Source organism: Salvelinus alpinus, chromosome 3 (genome assembly GCF_045679555.1).
Source record: "Salvelinus alpinus chromosome 3, SLU_Salpinus.1, whole genome shotgun sequence".
In the NCBI taxonomy this organism is placed as follows: Eukaryota; Metazoa; Chordata; class Actinopteri; order Salmoniformes; family Salmonidae; genus Salvelinus; species Salvelinus alpinus.
The window spans coordinates 83,366,991-83,389,490 of NC_092088.1; the positions used below are offsets into that span (position 1 = coordinate 83,366,991).

At 43.2% G+C, this 22,500-nt stretch overlaps 1 protein-coding gene across 1 annotated transcript in view; it reads right to left on the reverse strand.

Annotated features, from left to right (window-relative positions):
- Positions 1-6: 6 nt before the first annotated feature.
- Positions 7-22,500, reverse strand: part of LOC139569864 (integrin alpha-9-like) — a 78,672-nt gene continuing 56,178 nt past the window's right edge. Inside the window, exons 6-12 of the mRNA XM_071391189.1 lie at positions 17,472-17,601; positions 16,087-16,172; positions 15,434-15,496; positions 10,144-10,281; positions 7,877-7,982; positions 1,333-1,427; positions 7-132 (exon numbers count right to left, since the gene is read on the reverse strand). Coding sequence (XP_071247290.1) covers positions 7-132; positions 1,333-1,427; positions 7,877-7,982; positions 10,144-10,281; positions 15,434-15,496; positions 16,087-16,172; positions 17,472-17,601 — 744 coding nt within the window. The remainder of the gene's footprint in view (positions 133-1,332; positions 1,428-7,876; positions 7,983-10,143; positions 10,282-15,433; positions 15,497-16,086; positions 16,173-17,471; positions 17,602-22,500) is intronic.

Here is a 22,500-nt window from a genome sequence, read left to right on the forward strand (position 1 = left end):
TATGCATCATGTCTGTATCGTACTGTATAGTATGACCCTACCTGGATATCCATTGCTGTCCATGTCCACATTGCCAGAGATTGATTGGCCGAACATCTGGAGGGCGGGTTTAATGCTCTGTCCAGACACTCTCTGCAATGAATGATATAAAACGTGAGATAGAACATATACATACATGCAAGCACACACACTGACCTGTCAGACCAACACTAGCAAACACATTACTGTAGCAGTAGGGATCAGCGTCATACCGTCTAACAGTTTGAAGCACCAGTCTGCTACCACCACTAGAACAGACCACTGTCTGCTACCACCACTAGAACAGACCACTGTCTGCTACCACCACTAGAACAGACCACTGTCTGCTACCACCACTAGAACAGACCACTGTCTGCTACCACCACTAGAACAGACCACTGTCTGCTACCACCACTAGAACAGACCACTGTCTGCTACCACCACTAGAACAGACCACTGTCTGCTACCACCACTAGAACAGACCACTGTCTGCTACCACCACTAGAACAGACTGAACAAGGCTAGGATTGGAGAAGACTATTACATTTCACCTGATACTGTATCTCTGTATCTGTCAGTAGATAAAGCTGACACTGTATAATGTTTCATGGGGCTAATATCCATTGTGGGGATCCTTTGCTCTGCACTCCTGTGTTTGTGTGAGTGTGTCTTGACATTAGATGAGTACTTTGTACCGGACTACATGCTAATGAAAACAAACAACCTCCTGGGGGACTGATGTTCATGTTAGATGTGTATGTGTGTGTGTGTGTGTGTGTGTGTGTGTGTGTGTGTGTGTGTGTGTGTGTGTGTGTGTGTGTGTGTGTGTGTGTGTGTGTGTGTGTGTGTGTGTGTGTGTGTGTGTGTGTGTGTGTTCGTAGAGTGTAAAATCTCTTCCCAGGATAACATTACCACCTGGATCATTATAACACATTGGTCAGAGGCTGCTTCTCAAATGGAACCCTATTCCATATTCAGTGCACATAGGGCTCTGTTCAAGAGTAGTGCACTATAGGGAATAGGGTGTAATTTTGGATGCACCCAGAGAGTGATAGTGCTGCTGTGTCAACATAGATGGAGCTGTTATCTTTATTGCTAACACAATACGGTGTGTGTGTGTGTTTGTGCGCGCTCACTAAACTAGAAATGAGAAACAGATTTCAATTATATTTTATGTTGTTGGTCTCAAACACCGGGGACAAAATGTTTCAATTGTCTTCTATCTCTTCCTCCTATTCCAGCCTATAGTGGTGGTATATGATGCACCCAAGGTGTTGATTACTTGTTGTGTCTAACCATTGAAAGTGTCTTTACCATAGAATATTTGGTGACGATTCCTGTGGCATCACCATGGTAAATGTAAACCGCTCCACCGTAGTCATCTTCTTTGGGTGCTCCTATGGCCACATCTAGAGAGAAGGAGAGAGAGAGAGGCAGAGAGAGAGAGGGAGAGGCAGAGAGAGAGAGAGAGAGAGAGAGAGAGAGGCAGAGAGAGAGAGAGAGAGAGAGAGAGAGAGAGAGAGAGAAAGAGAGGCAGAGAGAGAGAAAGAGAGAGAGAGAGAGAGGCAGAGAGAGAGAGAAAGAGGCAGAGAGAGAGAGAGAGAGAGAGGCAGAGAGAGAGAGAAAGAGGCAGAGAGAGAGAAAGAGGCAGAGAGAGAGAGAGGCAGAGAGAGAGAGAAAGAGGCAGAGAGAGAGAGAGAGCGCATTTAATTTTTTGCTCTAGCACTACACATCTGATTCAAAAAATCAAAGCATGATGTTTAGTTGGTTATTTAAAATCAGCTGTGTAGTGCTAGGGTAAAAACCAAAACGTGCACCCAGGGGGGGCCCCAGGACGAAGTTTGGGAAACCCTGTCTTAAAAGGCAAGTGTTGTCAGTGCCCATAAACCGCAATATGAGACCTCTGTGAGAGTGGAAACAGAACCATAAAGCTGAAGGCAAAATTATCATACTTCAACTGCATCCCAAATGTCACCCATAGATAGGGCTCTGGTCAAAAGTTGTGCACTATGCAAGGAATATGGTGCCATTTGGGACGAAGACTACGTCCCCTTATCCTCCCTGGTAACAAAACCTGGAAATTGCCTTTTCAAAAGAAAAACCGTTTTTCAGTGATATTGTTATAGCATGCCTCAGCGAAAAGTGAATGTTTTAAAACTGAATCATATCATGAATAAGGAATTCTTCAAGGTTTATAATGTGATTTAGCAACATACATGTAGGCTACTAAGTACTTCATCATATTTATTTTACATTGTCAAATGTGGGGCGTTGAAAGCTGAAAGAAATTCTCACTTTAAACATCCTGAATGTAATTGTTGGGTGTAAAGTTATTGTATGTCTTATCTTGAACTTTTCTAGTGAATTAGTCTTATCTAAAAAGCTGGAATCATATCGAGTGGAAATTGGCTACAGATTTTGATGCAGACATTCATAAATCTGCATAATAAAACAATATGCACATTTTCCCACCAGAGATGTTTCCATCAAATTGACATAGTGCACTTAAAATAACTTTTGCGGTTAAATTCCAACATACCAAATAAAAAGCACAAGTTTAATAGGTTTCCATCGCATGTCAAACTCTACTGATGGTTTTGTCACAAAAAATGATGTGTTATATAGCGAATGTGCCCACTCTGGTATTGGCACGTGTGCTCCAGCCAACATCTCGGGTATAGCCTACCTGATGAGATTATTGTGGACAAAAAAAAGCAAGATTATGTCAAACAGCAGCTAAGCATCGATCATCATGTCTCCAAAATAAGACCCTCAATATTTATTCTAAAGGAGCATCAAGATCACCGTGCACTTCTACCACCCTGTGAAGTTCATCACTTTCATCTGTAGCCTAATAAACTGCATGCTTTCCTGAGTCGTAGTGGCAGGAACGCGACTCCAAGTTTAATATGATATGATGGTTATTATATCAATATTTGCGCATAAAAGTGTTTCCACCTCCATTTCTCGCATAATTAATTTTAGAGACAAAAAAAGATCCCACCTTGTCTAGTGTATTTTGTTTTGTCAACATTTGGAAAGTTTACTGACAAATTTGCTGTTTCCATTAGGCCTGTCGAGGAATTTTTTATCCAACATGTACTTTACTCGCATAAAAAGTTAGGTAGAAACCTGGATACAGAGTAAATGTTTCCACTCCAGCCCTCAAACAACACTGCTAGTCGGTACAACGTCAGTGTTCTAACAGTAGATTCCTCATCAGATAATGGGAGACAGTGTTACTGTTCTCGTCTATCACTAGATTCCTCATCAAATAAGGGGAGACAGTGTTACTGTTCTCGTCTATCACTAGATTCCTCATCAGATAAGGGGAGACAGTGTTACTGTTCTCCAGTCTAACAGTAGATTCCTCATCAGATAATGGGAGACAGTGTTACTGTTCTCCAGTCTAACAGTAGATTCCTCATCAGATAATGGGAGACAGTGTTACTGTTCTCCAGTCTATCACTAGATTCCTCATCAGATAAAGGGAGACAGTGTTACTGTTCTCCAGTCTAACACTAGATTCCTCATCAGATAATGGGAGACAGTGTTCCTGTTCTCCAGTCTAACAGTAGATTCCTCATCAGATAAAGGGAGACAGTGTTCCTGTTCTCCAGTCTAACAGTAGATTCCTCATCAGATAAAGGGAGACAGTGTTACTGTTCTCCAGTCTAACAGTAGATTCCTCATCAGATAATGGGAGACAGTGTTCCTGTTCTCCAGTCTAACAGTAGATTCCTCATCAGATAATGGGAGACAGTGTTACTGTTCTCCAGTCTAACAGTAGATTCCTCATCAGATAAAGGGAGACAGTGTTACTGTTCTCCAGTCTAACAGTAGATTCCTCATCAGATAATGGGAGACAGTGTTACTGTTTTCCAGTCTAACAGTAGATTACTCATCAGATAAGGGGAGACAGTGTTCCTGTTCTCCAGTCTAACAGTAGATTCCTCATCAGATAATGGGAGACAGTGTTACTGTTATCCAGTCTAACAGTAGATTCCTCATCAGATAATGGGAGACAGTGTTACTGTTCTCCAGTCTAACAGTAGATTCCTCATCAGATAATGGGAGACAGTGTTACTGTTCTCGTCTATCACTAGATTCCTCATCAGATAAGGGGAGACAGTGTTCCTGTTCTCCAGTCTAACAGTAGATTCCTCATCAGATAAAGGGAGACAGTGTTACTGTTCTCCAGTCTAACAGTAGATTCCTCATCAGATAAAGGGAGACAGTGTTACTGTTCTCCAGTCTAACAGTAGATTCCTCATCAGATAATGGGAGACAGTGTTACTCCTCTCCAGTCTAACAGTAGATTCCTCATCAGATAATGGGAGACAGTGTTACTGTTCTCCAGTCTAACAGTAGATTCCTCATCAGATAAAGGGAGACAGTGTGACTGTTCTCCAGTCTAACAGTAGATTCCTCATCAGATAATGGGAGACAGTGTTACTGTTCTCCAGTCTAACAGTAGATTCCTCATCAGATAATGGGAGACAGTGTTACTGTTCTCCAGTCTAACAGTAGATTCCTCATCAGATAAAGGGAGACAGTGTTACTGTTCTCCAGTCTAACAGTAGATTCCTCATCAGATAAAGGGAGACAGTGTTACTGTTCTCCAGTCTAACAGTAGATTCCTCATCAGATAATGGGAGACAGTGTTACTGTTCTCCAGTCTAACAGTAGATTCCTCATCAGATAATGGGAGACAGTGTTACTGTTCTCCAGTCTAACAGTAGATTCCTCATCAGATAATGGGAGACAGTGTTACTGTTCTCCAGTCTAACAGTAGATTCCTCATCAGATAAAGGGAGACAGTGTTACTGTTCTCCAGTCTAACAGTAGATTCCTCATCAGATAATGGGAGACAGTGTTACTGTTCTCCAGTCTAACAGTAGATTCCTCATCAGATAATGGGAGACAGTGTTACTGTTCTCCAGTCTAACAGTAGATTCCTCATCAGATAAAGGGAGACAGTGTTACTGTTCTCCAGTCTAACAGTAGATTCCTCATCAGATAATGGGAGACAGTGTTACTGTTCTCCAGTCTAACAGTAGATTCCTCATCAGATAAAGGGAGACAGTGTTACTGTTCTCCAGTCTAACAGTAGATTCCTCATCAGATAATGGGAGACAGTGTTACTGTTCTCCAGTCTAACAGTAGATTCCTCATCAGATAATGGGAGACAGTGTTACTGCTCTCCAGTCTAACAGTAGATTCCTCATCAGATAATGGGAGACAGTGTTACTGTTCTCCAGTCTAACAGTAGATTCCTCATCAGATAATGGGAGACAGTGTTACTGTTCTCCAGTCTAACAGTAGATTCCTCATCAGATAATGGGAGACAGTGTTACTGTTCTCCAGTCTAACAGTAGATTCCTCATCAGATAATGGGAGACAGTGTTACTGCTCTCCAGTCTAACAGTAGATTCCTCATCAGATAAAGGGAGACAGTGTTACTGTTCTCGTCTATCACTAGATTCCTCATCAGATAATGGGAGACAGTGTTCCTGTTCTCCAGTCTAACAGTATATTCCTCATCAGATAAGGGGAGACAGTGTTACTGTTCTCCAGTCTAACAGTAGATTCCTCATCAGATAATGGGAGACAGTGTTACTGTTCTCCAGTCTAACAGTAGATTCCTCATCAGATAAAGGGAGACAGTGTTACTGTTCTCCAGTCTAACAGTAGATTCCTCATCAGATAATGGGAGACAGTGTTACTGTTCTCCAGTCTAACAGTAGATTCCTCATCAGATAATGGGAGACAGTGTTACTGCTCTCCAGTCTAACAGTAGATTCCTCATCAGATAAAGGGAGACAGTGTTACTGTTCTCGTCTATCACTAGATTCCTCATCAGATAATGGGAGACAGTGTTCCTGTTCTCCAGTCTAACAGTAGATTCCTCATCAGATAAGGGGAGACAGTGTTACTGTTCTCCAGTCTAACAGTAGATTCCTCATCAGATAAGGGGAGACAGTGTTACTGTTCTCCAGTCTAACAGTAGATTCCTCATCAGATAAAGGGAGACAGTGTTACTGTTCTCCAGTCTAACAGTAGATTCCTCATCAGATAATGGGAGACAGTGTTACTGTTCTCCAGTCTAACAGTAGATTCCTCATCAGATAAGGGGAGACAGTGTTACTGTTCTCCAGTCTAACAGTAGATTCCTCATCAGATAAGGGGAGACAGTGTTACTGTTCTCCAGTCTAACAGTAGATTCATCATCAGATAAAGGGAGACAGTGTTACTGTTCTCGTCTATCACTAGATTCCTCATCAGATAAAGGGAGACAGTGTTACTGTTCTCCAGTCTAACACTAGATTCCTCATCAGATAAAGGGAGACAGTGTTACTGTTCTCCAGTCTAACAGTAAATTCCTCATCAGATAAAGGGAGACAGTGTTACTGTTCTCCAGTCTAACACTAGATTCCTCATCAGATAATGGGAGACAGTGTTCCTGTTCTCCAGTCTAACAGTAGATTCCTCATCAGATAAAGGGAGACAGTGTTACTGTTCTCCAGTCTAACAGTAGATTCCTCATCAGATAATGGGAGACAGTGTTACTGTTCTCCAGTCTATCACTAGATTCCTCATCAGATAAAGGGAGACAGTGTTACTGTTCTCCAGTCTATCCAGTCCTAGCCTTAACTTCAATCACAAACCTTTAGACTATTCCAGTATGAAACACACGCCAAGAAAAACCTTCTTTAGACTATTCCAGTGAGTGCCAGGAAAAATAGGCTGGGTGTGTGTACGCTATATCTGGGTGTGTGTGCGCTATATCTGGGTGTGTGTACGCTATATCTGGGTGTGTGTTCGCTATATCTGGGTGTGTGTTCGCTATATCTGGGTGTGTGTACGCTATATCCGGGTGTGTGTACGGTATATCTGGGTGTGTGTACGCTATATCTGGGTGTGTGTACGCTATATCTGGGTGTGTGTACGGTATATCTGGGTGTGTGTACGCTATATCTGGGTGTGTGTACGCTATATCTGGGTGTGTGTGTGCTATATCTGGGTGTGTGTACGCTATATCTGGGTGTGTGTGTGCTATATCTGGGTGTGTGTACGCTATATCTGGGTGTGTGTACGGTATATCTGGGTGTGTGTACGCTATATCTGGGTGTGTGTACGCTATATCTGGGTGTGTGTACGATATATCTGGGTGTGTGTTCGCTATATCTGGGTGTGTGTACGCTATATCTGGGTGTGTGTACGCTATATCTGGGTGTGTGTGCGCTATATCTGGGTGTGTGTGCGCTATATCTGGGTGTGTGTGTGCTATATCTGGGTGTGTGTACGCTATATCTGGGTGTGTGTACGGTATATCTGGGTGTGTGTACGGTATATCTGGGTGTGTGTGCGCTATATCTGGGTGTGTGTACGGTGTATCTGGGTGTGTGTACGGTATATCTGGGTGTGTGTGCGCTATATCTGGGTGTGTGTACGGTGTATCTGGGTGTGTGTGCGCTTTATCTGGGTGTGTGTGCGCTATATCTGGGTGTGTGTACGCTATATCTGGGTGTGTGTGCATACACATGCTTTAAAGGGGGTTATGCTTCCTGAAGAGCCCCCCTCTCCATAAGATATTCCAAACAGAATGTCTCTGAGAGAAAAGCTTTTGGACTTTTCTAGCATAATATTGTGGAACAAAAACTGTATGACTAGCTATATCACATTCCAGAAACATTGTCGACTAGACCACTTCATGAAAATAATTTAATATTCATGAGTGTGTCATCGAGAAGTTTGGTATTTGTACAACAATAGTGGAGGTTGGAGGAGTGTACACATTTTCATAAGCATACATTCTATACTTGACAACACAGTGAGTTAGTTGAGAGACACTTACCTTGGTACCCATCGTCATCAATGTCTCCGATTGCAGTGATGCACTCTCCAAAGTGTGCACTGTAGGCATTATCACCATTTAAGAGTCCAGCTTCCTCCATCACACCCTGCAATTAGAGTCAGACAGGGGTACGGTTATGACGTGACACTGGGGAACGGTTATTACGTGACTCAACCCATAACTAAAGGGGAATGGTTATGACGTGACACTGGGGAACGGTTATTACGTGACTCAACCCATAACTAAAGGGGAATGGTTATGACATGACACAACCCTTTACTTTAAAGGGCAATGGTTATTATAATACATTTTATTTTATTTAACTAGGCAAGTTAGTTAAAGAACAAATTCTTATTTACAATGATGGCCTACACCGGTGAAACCCAGACGACGCTGGGCCAATTGTGCGCCGCCCTATGGGACTCCCAATCACGGACGGTTGTGATACAGCCTGGATTCGAACCAGGGTATCAGTAGTGACGCCTCTAGCACTCAGATGCAAAGCCTTAGACTACTGCGCCACTCGGGAGCCCCAGTTAAAACTGACAACTAACTGAAATACATCCAGTTTTCTCCTATAACATTTGAGGAACTTTCTGTATCGGCTACAGACATAGTTTTTTAACTTTCACTAAAAACTCAAATTACCAAACTCACCGTAAGAACCTCCAAGCCTAGCTAGTACAACATCCTAATGATAACTCACCGTAAGAACCTCAGACTAGCTAGTTACAACATCCTAATGATAACTCACCATAAGAACCTCAGACTAGCTAGTTATAACATCCTAATGATAACTCACCATAAGAACCTCAGACTAGCTAGTTATAACATCCTAATGATAACTCACCATAAGAACCTCAGACTAGCTAGTTACAACATCCTAATGATAACTCACCGTAAGAACCTCAGACTAGCTAGTTACAACATCCTAATGATAACTCACCGTAAGAACCTCAGACTAGCTAGTTATAACATCCTAATGATAACTCACCGTAAGAACCTCAGACTAGCTAGTTACAACATCCTAATGATAACTCACCGTAAGAACCTCAGACTAGCTAGTTATAACATCCTAATGATAACTCACCGTAAGAACCTCAGACTAGCTAGTTATAACATCCTCATGATAACTCACCATAAGAACCTCAAAGACTAGCTAGTTATAACATCCTAATGATAACTCACCGTACGAACCTCAGACTAGCTAGTTACAACATCCTAATGATAACTCACCGTAAGAACCTCAGACTAGCTAGTTATAACATCCTAATGATAACTCACCATAAGAACCTCAGACTAGCTAGTTACAACATCCTAATGATAACTCACCGTAAGAACCTCAGACTAGCTAGTTATAACATCCTAATGATAACTCACCGTAAGAACCTCAGACTAGCTAGTTATAACATCCTCATGATAACTCACCATAAGAACCTCAAAGACTAGCTAGTTATAACATCCTAATGATAACTCACCGTACGAACCTCAGACTAGCTAGTTACAACATCCTAATGATAACTCACCGTAAGAACCTCAGACTAGCTAGTTATAACATCCTAATGATAACTCACCATAAGAACCTCAGACTAGCTAGTTATAACATCCTAATGATAACTCACCGTACGAACCTCAGACTAGCTAGTTACAACATCCTAATGATAACTCACCGTAAGAACCTCAGACTAGCTAGTTATAACATCCTAATGATAACTCACCATAAGAACCTCAGACTAGCTAGTTATAACATCCTAATGATAACTCACCGTAAGAACTTCCAAGACTAGCTAGTTATAACATCCTAATGATAACTCACCGTAAGAACCTCAAAGACTAGCTAGTTATAACATCCTAATGATAACTCACAAATAAAACAGGACCAAACACAGACAAAATTAAACAATCCCCACTGTTAGAGCAAATACTTTTCTTTAAGTTAGTAACATTTTGTTAACCAGCTGGTCTGACATGGACAGATTAACAATCTATGGAGGTCATGTAAACTCTTGCTGCACGCTAAAGGCAGCCATGTTTACATACGGAGGGCTACACACAGGTTGACTGGAGGACTACAATATACTGTTCATTGCACATTTCTCATATTTTTCAGAAATCACATTTACAGAATTCCTAGTTGTAAGATTCCCTCACTGGTCATTCCCTTCCGAATATCCTACAACTTCTGAACAACATGGTTCATTTCAGAAAGTTCATAACATTTTCGAACCCTATTCCTGTTCAAGCCAGATCTCAATGTTCCCACTCACGTTGCCCTTGCTGAGGTAGACAGAGACCTGACCCTCATCCCGTAGCGTGCTATGCATGGGCGCTCCAACCAGCAGGTCCGACAGGCCGTCCCTGTTCAGGTCAACTCCACATAATGAGGAGCCAAAGTAAGAGCCCATCTGGAAAATAAACAAGCACAGCCACACAGCCAGACAGCATTGGGTCAGACATCACATCAGTGAAAATACATGACTTTGTATTCATCTTTTATATAATGTATAAAGTTATAGACGGACGCAGCACTGGTTAGTGGTTACTTAGGCAAACCCAGCACTGGTTAGTGGTTACTTAGACAAACCCAGCACTGGTTAGTGGTTACTTAGACAAACCCAGCACTGGTTAGTGGTTACTTAGGCAAACCCAGCACTGGTTAGTGGTTACTTAGACAAACCCAGCACTGGTTAGTGGTTACTTAGACAAACCCAGCACTGGTTAGTGGTTACTTAGACAAACCCAGCACTGGTTAGTGGTTACTTAGACAAACCCAGCACTGGTTAGTGGTTACTTAGACAAACCCAGCACTGGTTAGTGGTTACTTAGACAAACCCAGCACTGGTTAGTGGTTACTTAGACAAACCCAGCACTGGTTAGTGGTTACTTAGACAAACCCAGCACTGGTTAGTGGTTACTTAGACAAACCCAGCACTGATTAGTGGTTACTTAGGCAAACCCAGCACTGGTTAGTGGTTACTTAGACAAACCCAGCACTGGTTAGTGGTTACTTAGACAAACCCAGCACTGGTTAGTGGTTACTTAGACAAACCCAGCACTGGTTAGTGGTTACTTAGACAAACCCAGCACTGGTTAGTGGTTACTTAGACAAACCCAGCACTGGTTAGTGGTTACTTAGACAAACCCAGCACTGGTTAGTGGTTACTTAGACAAACCCAGCACTGGTTAGTGGTTACTTAGACAAACCCAGCACTGGTTAGTGGTTACTTAGACAAACTCAGCACTGGTTAGTGGTTACTTAGACAAACCCAGCACTGGTTAGTGGTTACTTAGACAAACCCAGCACTGGTTAGTGGTTACTTAGACAAACCCAGCACTGGTCAGATCACATAGTCAAGGAGCGCTATTCAACAAAAATTGATTAATGGTGTTGATCTAGTATAATGGTGTATCTGTCATGTGAATTACGTGTGTATTTATTAAACACAACTGAAGTTCCCACTGGGAAAAATATTCTCCTCTCCCCTACTCTCCTCTCCTCTCCTCTATTCATTCCCTAAGAGGTATGCTTTTCTGCATGCCATCCAGATAGACATGCACTTCCTTTAGTTTCATCATCCTCTCCCTCCACAATCTGACTAGATTTATTTTCCCTTTCATATCTCGACCAATATTAACAGAATATTTACAAAACGTATCTTTATCTACCAAGATGTACTTGTTATTTACGCTTAAAACCATGTGAATTGCCCTCCCTAGCTGTGTGGTTCCTGGCCAGAAGAAGAATGTGTCCCAAATGGCATGTCTATAGTGTAATACTTTTGACCAAAGCCCATCATGGGCTGTTATTTGGAATGCAGCCCACAGCCTCCTTCCCTCCCATTACCTAACCACTGCTGCTCTCTAAACATTACATAGACAGCATAAACTGCGTGGTGCTCCTGAGAAAACAAACATCTAGCAGCCTGCCATGTTTCAGCTACACCAGCTGTACTAGCAGCCTGCCATGCTTCATCTACACCTGCTATGAACTAGCAGCCTGCCATGTTTCATCTACACCTGCTATGAACTAGCAGCCTGCCATGCTTCATCTACACCTGCTATGAACTAGCAGCCTGCCATGTTTCATCTACACCTGCTATGAACTAGCAGCCTGCCATGCTTCATCTACACCAGCTATGAACTAGCAGCCTGCCATGCGTCATCTACACCAGCTATGAACTAGCAGCCTGCCATGTTTCAGCTACACCAGCTATGAACTAGCAGCCTGCCATGCTTCATCTACACCAGCTATGAACTAGCAGCCTGCCATGCTTCATCTACACCTGCTATGAACTAGCAGCCTGCCATGCGTCATCTACACCAGCTATGAACTAGCAGCCTGCCATGCTTCATCTACACCTGCTATGAACTAGCAGCCTGCCATGCTTCATCTACACCAGCTATGAACTAGCAGCCTGCCATGCGTCATCTACACCAGCTATGAACTAGCAGCCTGCCATGTTTCAGCTACACCAGCTATGAACTAGCAGCCTGCCATGCTTCATCTACACCAGCTATGAACTAGCAGCCTGCCATGCTTCATCTACACCTGCTATGAACTAGCAGCCTGCCATGCTTCATCTACATCAGCTATGAACTAGCAGCCTGCCATGCTTCATCTACACCTTCTATGACCTAGCAGCCTGCCATGCTTCATCTACACCTGCTATGAACTAGCAGCCTGCCATGCTTCATCTACACCTGCTATGAACTAGCAGCCTGCCATGCGTCATCTACACCAGCTATGAACTAGCAGCCTGCCATGCTTCATCTACACCAGCTATGAACTAGCAGCCTGCCATGTTTCAGCTACACCAGCTATGAACTAGCAGCCTGCCATGCTTCATCTACACCAGCTATGAACTAGCAGCCTGCCATGCTTCATCTACACCAGCTATGAACTAGCAGCCTGCCATGTTTCAGCTAAACTAGCTGAACTAGCAGCCTGCCATGCTTCATCTACACCAGCTATGAACTAGCAGCCTGTCATGCTTCATCTACACTAGCTGAACTAGCAGCCTGCCATGTTTCAGCTAAACTAGCAGCCTGCCATGTTTCAGCTAAACTAGCTGAACTAGCAGCCTGCCATGCTTCATCTACACCAGCTATGAACTAGCAGCCTGCCATGTTTCATCTACACCAGCTATGAACTAGCAGCCTGCCATGCTTCATCTACACCAGCTATGAACTAGCAGCCTGCCATGTTTCAGCTACACTAGCTGAACTAGCAGCCTACCATGCTTCATCTACACCTGCTATGAACTAGCAGCCTGCCATGCTTCATCTACACCAGCTATGAACTAGCAGCCTGCCATGCGTCATCTACACCAGCTATGAACTAGCAGCCTGCCATGTTTCAGCTACACCAGCTATGAACTAGCAGCCTGCCATGCTTCATCTACACCTGCTATGAACTAGCAGCCTGCCATGCTTCATCTACACCAGCTATGAACTAGCAGCCTGCCATGCGTCATCTACACCAGCTATGAACTAGCAGCCTGCCATGTTTCAGCTACACCAGCTATGAACTAGCAGCCTGCCATGCTTCATCTACACCAGCTATGAACTAGCAGCCTGACATGCTTCATCTACACCGGCTATGAACTAGCAGCCTGCCATGCTTCATCTACATCAGCTATGAACTAGCAGCCTGCCATGTTTCATCTACACCAGCTATGAACTAGCAGCCTGCCATGCTTCATCTACACCTTCTATGACCTAGCAGCCTGCCATGCTTCATCTACACCTGCTATGAACTAGCAGCCTGCCATGCTTCATCTACACCTGCTATGAACTAGCAGCCTGCCATGCGTCATCTACACCAGCTATGAACTAGCAGCCTGCCATGCTTCATCTACACCAGCTATGAACTAGCAGCCTGCCATGTTTCAGCTACACCAGCTATGAACTAGCAGCCTGCCATGCTTCATCTACACCAGCTATGAACTAGCAGCCTGCCATGCTTCATCTACACCAGCTATGAACTAGCAGCCTGCCATGTTTCAGCTAAACTAGCTGAACTAGCAGCCTGCCATGCTTCATCTACACCAGCTATGAACTAGCAGCCTGCCATGCTTCATCTACACTAGCTGAACTAGCAGCCTGCCATGTTTCAGCTAAACTAGCAGCCTGCCATGTTTCAGCTAAACTAGCTGAACTAGCAGCCTGCCATGCTTCATCTACACCAGCTATGAACTAGCAGCCTGCCATGTTTCATCTACACCAGCTATGAACTAGCAGCCTGCCATGCTTCATCTACACCAGCTATGAACTAGCAGCCTGCCATGTTTCAGCTACACTAGCTGAACTAGCAGCCTACCATGCTTCATCTACACCTGCTATGAACTAGCAGCCTGCCATGCTTCATCTACACCTGCTATGAACTAGCAGCCTGCCATGCTTCATCTACACCTGCTATGAACTGGCAGCCTGCCATGCTTCATCTACACCTGCTATGAACTAGCATCCTGCCATGCTTCATCTACACCTGCTATGAACTAGCATCCTACCATGCTTCATCTACACCTGCTATGAACTAGCAGCCTGCCATGCTTCATCTACACCTGCTATGAACTAGCAGCCTGCCATGCTTCATCTACACCTGCTATAAACTAGCAGCTTGCTATGCTTCATCTACACCAGCTATGAACTAGCAGCCTGCCATGCTTCATCTACACCAGCTATGAACTAGCAGCCTGCCATGCTTCATCTACACCAGCTATGAACTAGCAGCCTGCCATGCGTCATCTACACCAGCTATGAACTAGCAGCCTGCCAAGCGTCATCTACACCAGCTATGAACTAGCAGCCTGCCATGCTTCATCTACACCAGCTATGAACTAGCAGCCTGCCATGCTTCATCTACACCAGCTATGAACTAGCAGCCTGCCATGCTTCATCTACACCAGCTATGAACTAGCAGCCTGCCATGCTTCATCTACACCTGCTATGAACTAGCAGCCTGCCATGCTTCATCTACACCTGCTATGAACTAGCAGCCTGCCATGCTTCATCTACACCTGCTATGAACTAGCAGCCTGCCATGCTTCATCTACACCAGCTATGAACTAGCAGCCTGCCATGCTTCATCTACACCAGCTATGAACTAGCAGCCTGCCATGTTTCATCTACACCAGCTATGTGTACTCTACAACACATGGGGCCTGGTTCCCAGACCCAGATTAACATTAGAGACTCTCCATTGAGCATGCTTTTTAGAACAAGACAAGGCATGTGTCCATTATCACTCAAGTGTAGCCCTATGTTATTTCTGATAACAGAGAATGCTAACAGATGCTTGAAGTGAACGGTAGTTCTTTGTAGCTCAGTCGGTAAAGCATGGTGCTTGTAATGCCAAGGAAGTCGGTTAGATTCCCGGGACCACCCATCTGTAAAACGAATGACGCATGACTAAGTCACTTTGGGTAAAAGTGTCTGCTAAATGGCATATATTAAGAGTGATTACTACCGACACACTGGTAAATAAACAACAATATGTCACTTATGTAGTAATGGTTAAAAAGCATAGTAGCTAACTGTGAACCTTCAGACACAAACCATTGTCCCTGAGGCTTGAAAGATCTTCACCAAAGACACACCATCGATTCTGAATATGTAAACCTGGAGGGAAAGGAGTCAACAGAGTTAAAATACTGGTACGTTTCAGGTACACAGTACAAGTATGTACGTTAGAGGTACACAGTACAGGTATATACGTTACAGGTACTCAGTACAGGTATGAATGTTACAGGTACTCAGTACAGGTATATATGTTACAGATACAAAGGACAGGTATGATTGTAACAGGTACACAGGACAGGTATGATTGTTACAGGTGCACAGGACAGGTATGTATGTTACAGGTACTCAGTACAGGTATGTATGTTACAGGTACTCAGTACAGGTATGTATGTTACAGGTACTCAGTACAGGTATGTATGTTACAGGTACTCAGTACAGGTATGTATGTTACAGGTACTCAGTACAGGTATGAATGTTACAGGTACTCAGTACAGGTATGTATGTTACAGGTACTCAGTACAGGTATGTATGTTACAGGTACACAGGACAGGTATGATTGTTACAGGTGCACAGGACAGGTATGATTGTTACAGGTGCACAGGACAGGTATGTATGTTACAGGTACTCAGTACAGGTATGTACCACACCAATGCAATAACACAACAAAGATATAACATTCCAGTACATACTTTCCCCCCTCCACTGTGTTGTGGAGCTCCTGCAGCCACATCTATGATGTTAGGAGAGGAGAAGTGTCCAGTAGTCACAGCATAGCCTGTAAAGTGTTGGTCAAACAGACAGACAGAGTCGGTCAAACAGACAGTTACAGTCGGTCAAACAGACAGTTACAGTCGGTCAAACAGACAGTTACAGTCGGTCAAACAGACAGTTACAGTCGGTCAAACAGACAGACAGAGTCGGTCAAACAGACAGTTACAGTCGGTCAAACAGACAGACAGAGTCGGTCAAACAGACAGTTACAGTCGGTCAAACAGACAGACAGAGTCGGTCAAACAGACAGTTACAGTCGGTCAAACAGACAGTTACAGTCGGTCAAACAGACAGACAGAGTCGGTCAAACAGACAGTTACAGTCGGTCAAACAGACAGTTACAGTCGGTCAAACAGACAGTTACAGTCGGTCAAACAGACAGTTACAGTCGGTCAAACCGACAGTTACAGTCGGTCAAACCGACAGTTACAGTCGGTCAAACCGACAGTTACAGTCGGTCAAACCGACAGACAGAGTCGGTCAAACAGACAGACAGAGTCGGTCAAACAGACAGACAGAGTCGGTCAAACAGACAGACAGAGTCGGTCAAACAGACAGACAGAGTCGGTCAAACAGACAGACAGAGTCGGTCAAACAGACAGTTACAGTCGGTCAAACAGACAGACAGAGTCGGTCAAACAGACAGTTACAGTCGGTCAAACAGACAGACAGAGTCGGTCAAACAGACAGTAACAGTCGGTCAAACAGACAGACAGAGTCGGTCAAACAGACAGTTACAGTCGGTCAAACCGACAGACAGAGTCGGTCAAACAGACAGACAGAGTCGGTCAAACAGACAGTTACAGTCGGTCAAACAGACAGACAGAGTCGGTCAAACAGACAGTTACAGTCGGTCAAACCGACAGACAGAGTCGGTCAAACCGACAGACAGAGTCGGTCAAACCGACAGACAGAGTCGGTCAAACCGACAGACAGAGTCGGTCAAACAGACAGACAGAGTCGGTCAAACCGACAGTTACAGTCGGTCAAACAGAGACAGTTACAGTCGGTCAAACCGACAGTTACAGTCGGTCAAACAGACAGACAGAGTCGGTCAAACCGACAGTTACAGTCGGTCAAACAGACAGACAGAGTCGGTCAAACCGACAGTTACAGTCGGTCAAACAGACAGACAGAGTCGGTCAAACAGCCAGACAGAGTTGGTCAAATGTGATAATTTACTGTTGCTCTTTGGTAGTATATGCCGTGTTACTGTAAAGCCTTACTTGTCAAACGGTTGATGTAAAAAGGCTGCATATGAATGTGATTGATTGGGTAAACTAAACAAAGACAGGATACATACCTAGATAACTGTATCTGTGTGAGTCGATGTCTTCTTTTTTGGGGTTGTAGAAGGTGTTGGAGGTCAGGTTGTAGACCTTAACTGTTCCTGTCCAGTAGTATGATCCTGGAGCTCCCATCACCACCAGCTCCTGATATGACCACAAATACACCATATTGACTCGCTGTCTCTCACACAGTCGACCCAACGAAGTCACAATAGATCAGAAAGAGAGACAGAGAAATAGAGAGACAGAGAGATAGTAGACTGTTCAGCAATTAACTTAAGTGAAATTACTGGATCACACTTTAATGGATTGGCAGGACTTCGTATTTGTATTTGTATTTATTATGGATCCCCATTACCTGCTGCCAAAGCAGCAGCTACTCTTCCTGGGTCCAGCAAAATTAAGGCAGTTTATACAATTTTAAAACATTACAATAAATTCACAACACACCATGTGCCCTCAGGCCCCTACTCCACCACTACCACATATCTACAGTACTAAATCCATGTGTATGTATTGTGTGTGTGTGTGTGTGTGTGTGTGTGTGTGTGTGTGTGTGTGTGTGTGTGTGTGTGTGTGTGTGTGTGTGTGTGAGAGTGTGTGTGTGTGTGTGTGTGTGTGTGTGTGTGTGTGTGTGTGTGTGTGTGTGTGTGTGTGTGTGTGTGTGTGTGTGTGTGTGTGTGTGTGTGTGTGTGTGTGTGTGTGTGTGTGTGTGTGTGTGTGTGTGTGTGTGTGTGTGTGCATGTGTCTGTGCCAATGTTTGTGTTGCTTCACAGTCCCCGCTGTTCCAAAACGTGTTTTTTAATCTGTTTTTTAAATCAAATTTTACTGCTTGCGTCAGTTACTTGATGTGGAATAGAGTTCCATGTAATCATGGCTCTATGTAGTACTGTTTGCAATTTTCCTAAGTCCTTTTTTGTGGCACCTGACCACACAACTGAACAGTAGTCAAGGTGCAACAAAACTAGGGCCTGTAGGACCTGCCTTGTTGATAGTGTTGTTAAGAAGGCAGAGCAGCGCTTTATTATAGACAGACTTCTCCCCATCTTAGCTACTACTGCATCAATATATTTTGACCATGACAGTTTACAATCTAGTGTTACTCCAAGCAGTTTACTCACTTCAAATTGTTCAATTTCCACATTATTTATTACAAGATATAGGTGAGGTTTAGGGTTTAGTGAGTGTTTTGTTCCAAATACAATGTTTTTAATTTTAGAAATACTGCAGCTCTTTGTTTAGTGTTGAGTCATTTCAGTCACTGTAGGGTTGAGTCATTCACATACATAGAAACTCTGGCTTTAATCAAAGTCAGTGTCATGTCGTTAGTAATATTTTTAAAAAGCAAGGGGCCTAAACAGCTACCCTGGGGAATTCCTGATTCTAACTGGATTATATTTGATAGACTTCCATTAAAGAACACCCTCTGTGTTCTGTTAGACAAGTAACTCTTTATCCACATTATAGCAGGGGATGTAAAGCCATAACACATCCGTTTTTCCAGCAGCAGACTATGATCGATAATGTCAAAAGCTGCACTGAAGTCTAACAAGACAGCCCCCACAATCATTTTATCAGTCATTTGTGTAAGTGCTGTGCTTGTTGAGTGTCCTTCCCTATAAGCATGCTGAAATTCTGTTGTCAATTTGTTTACTGTAAAATAGCATTGTATCTGGTCAAACACAATTTTTTCCAGAAGTTTACTAAGGGTTGGTAACAGGCTGATTGGTCAGCTATTTGAGCAAGTAAAGGGGCTTTACTATTCTTGGGTAGTAAAGCCCTCCAGGCCTGAGGGAACACCATCTCTTGTAGGCTTAAATTGAAGATGTGGCAAATAGGAGTGTTTAGTTTTAGTTTAGTTTATTAATTTAACCATTTTTAAAAAACAAGCACACATAAAACTTGAAAAAGCCATGCATGCCCATGAATAAAATCCTTGAGGATAACACACAATAAAGTCTGGGACTTATTTCCATTGTGGCAATATTGTTATAATATTGCTATTATCCTCAGTAATTTTCCATCTAGATTGTCAGACCCTGGTGGCTTGTCATTGTTGATAGACAACAATAATGTTTTTCACCTCTTCCACACTGACTTTACAGAATTCAAAAGTACTATTCTTGTCTTTCATAATTTGGTCCGATATACATGGATGGGTGGTGTCAGCGTTTGTCGCTGGGATGTCATCCCTAAGTTTGCTTATCTTGCCACTGAAAAAGTCATCTGATTCAATAAATGGAGCCGAGAGTTGGCTTTTTTCCCAAAAAATTTAATTTGAGATGCCGCAAAGCTTTATACTATCATTCTTTATATAATTTATCTTTGTTTCATAGTGTAGTTTCTTCTTCTTTTTATTTAGTTTAGTCACATGATTTATACATTTGCAGAACGTTTGCCAATCAGTTGGGCTGCCAGACTTAATTGCCATACCTTTTGCCTCATCCCTCTCAACCATACAATTTTTCAATTCCTCATCAATCCAAGGGGATATAACAGTTTTTACAGTCATTTTCTTAATGGGTGCGTGCTTATTGGTAACTGGAATAAGTCGTTTCATAAATGCATCAAGTGCAGTATCTGGTTGCTCCTCATTACACACCACAGACCAGGGCGCACTACTGTTAGACACGTCCTTATATCACTCCAACAAAGTACAGACTCAGTACAAAGAGCATGGATGTGTCACAAATGGCCCCCTATTCCCTATAAAGTACACCAATTTTGACCAGAGAGCTATGGGCCCTGGTAAGTAGCGACTATATATGGACTATGGAGTCATTTGGGATGCAGCCCATGTGGTCAAGTGCTAAACCATGTGAGTCTAACCACACTCCAGGTTAGGAGATGTTAACAAGCTAGTGTAACTTAGTAACTCACTGTGACCATGTGAGTCTAACCACACTCCAGGTAAGGAGATGTTAACAAGCTAGTGTAACTTAGTAACTCACTGTGAGCATGTGAGTCTAACCACACTCCAGGTTAGGAGATGTTAACAAGCTAGTGTAACTTAGTAACTCACTGTGAGCATGTGAGTCTAACCACACTCCAGGTTAGGAGATGTTAACAAGCTAGTGTAACTTAGTAACTCACTGTGAGCATGTGAGTCTAACCACACTCCAGGTTAGGAGATGTTAACAAGCTAGTGTAACTTAGTAACTCACTGTGAGCATGTGAGTCTAACCACACTCCAGGTTAGGAGATGTTAACAAGCTAGTGTAACTTAGTAACTCACTGTGAGCATGTGAGTCTAACCACACTCCAGGTTAGGAGATGTTAACAAGCTAGTGTAACTTAGTAACTCACTGTGAGCATGTGAGTCTAACCACACTCCAGGTTAGGAGATGTTAACAAGCTAGTGTAACTTAGTAACTCACTGTGAGCATGTGAGTCTAACCACACTCCAGGTTAGGAGATGTTAACAAGCTAGTGTAACTTAGTAACTCACTGTGAGCATGTGAGTCTAACCACACTCCAGGTTAGGAGATGTTAACAAGCTAGTGTAACTTAGTAACTCACTGTGAGCATGTGAGTCTAACCACACTCCAGGTTAGGAGATGTTAACAAGCTAGTGTAACTTAGTAACTCACTGTGAGCATGTGAGTCTAACCACACTCCAGGTTAGGAGATGTTAACAAGCTAGTGTAACTTAGTAACTCACTGTGAGCATGTGAGTCTAACCACACTCCAGGTTAGGAGATGTTAACAAGCTAGTGTAACTTAGTAACTCACTGTGAGCATGTGAGTCTAACCACACTCCAGGTTAGGAGATGTTAACAAGCTAGTGTAACTTAGTAACTCACTGTGAGCATGTGAGTCTAACCACACTCCAGGTTAGGAGATGTTAACAAGCTAGTGTAACTTAGTAACTCACTGTGAGCATGTGAGTCTAACCACACTCCAGGTTAGGAGATGTTAACAAGCTAGTGTAACTTAGTAACTCACTGTGAGCATGTGAGTCTAACCACACTCCAGGTTAGGAGATGTTAACAAGCTAGTGTAACTTAGTAACTCACTGTGAGCATGTGAGTCTAACCACACTCCAGGTTAGGAGATGTTAACAAGCTAGTGTAACTTAGTAACTCACTGTGAGCATGTGAGTCTAACCACACTCCAGGTTAGGAGATGTTAACAAGCTAGTGTAACTTAGTAACTCACTGTGAGCATGTGAGTCTAACCACACTCCAGGTTAGGAGATGTTAACAAGCTAGTGTAACTTAGTAACTCACTGTGAGCATGTGAGTCTAACCACACTCCAGGTTAGGAGATGTTAACAAGCTAGTGTAACTTAGTAACTCACTGTGAGCATGTGAGTCTAACCACACTCCAGGTTAGGAGATGTTAACAAGCTAGTGTAACTTAGTAACTCACTGTGAGCATGTGAGTCTAACCACACTCCAGGTTAGGAGATGTTAACAAGCTAGTGTAACTTAGTAACTCACTGTGAGCATGTGAGTCTAACCACACTCCAGGTTAGGAGATGTTAACAAGCTAGTGTAACTTAGTAACTCACTGTGAGCATGTGAGTCTAACCACACTCCAGGTTAGGAGATGTTAACAAGCTAGTGTAACTTAGTAACTCACTGTGAGCATGTGAGTCTAACCACACTCCAGGTTAGGAGATGTTAACAAGCTAGTGTAACTTAGTAACTCACTGTGAGCATGTGAGTCTAACCACACTCCAGGTTAGGAGATGTTAACAAGCTAGTGTAACTTAGTAACTCACTGTGAGCATGTGAGTCTAACCACACTCCAGGTTAGGAGATGTTAACAAGCTAGTGTAACTTAGTAACTCACTGTGAGCATGTGAGTCTAACCACACTCCAGGTTAGGAGATGTTAACAAGCTAGTGTAACTTAGTAACTCACTGTGAGCATGTGAGTCTAACCACACTCCAGGTTAGGAGATGTTAACAAGCTAGTGTAACTTAGTAACTCACTGTGAGCATGTGAGTCTAACCACACTCCAGGTTAGGAGATGTTAACAAGCTAGTGTAACTTAGTAACTCACTGTGAGCATGTGAGTCTAACCACACTCCAGGTT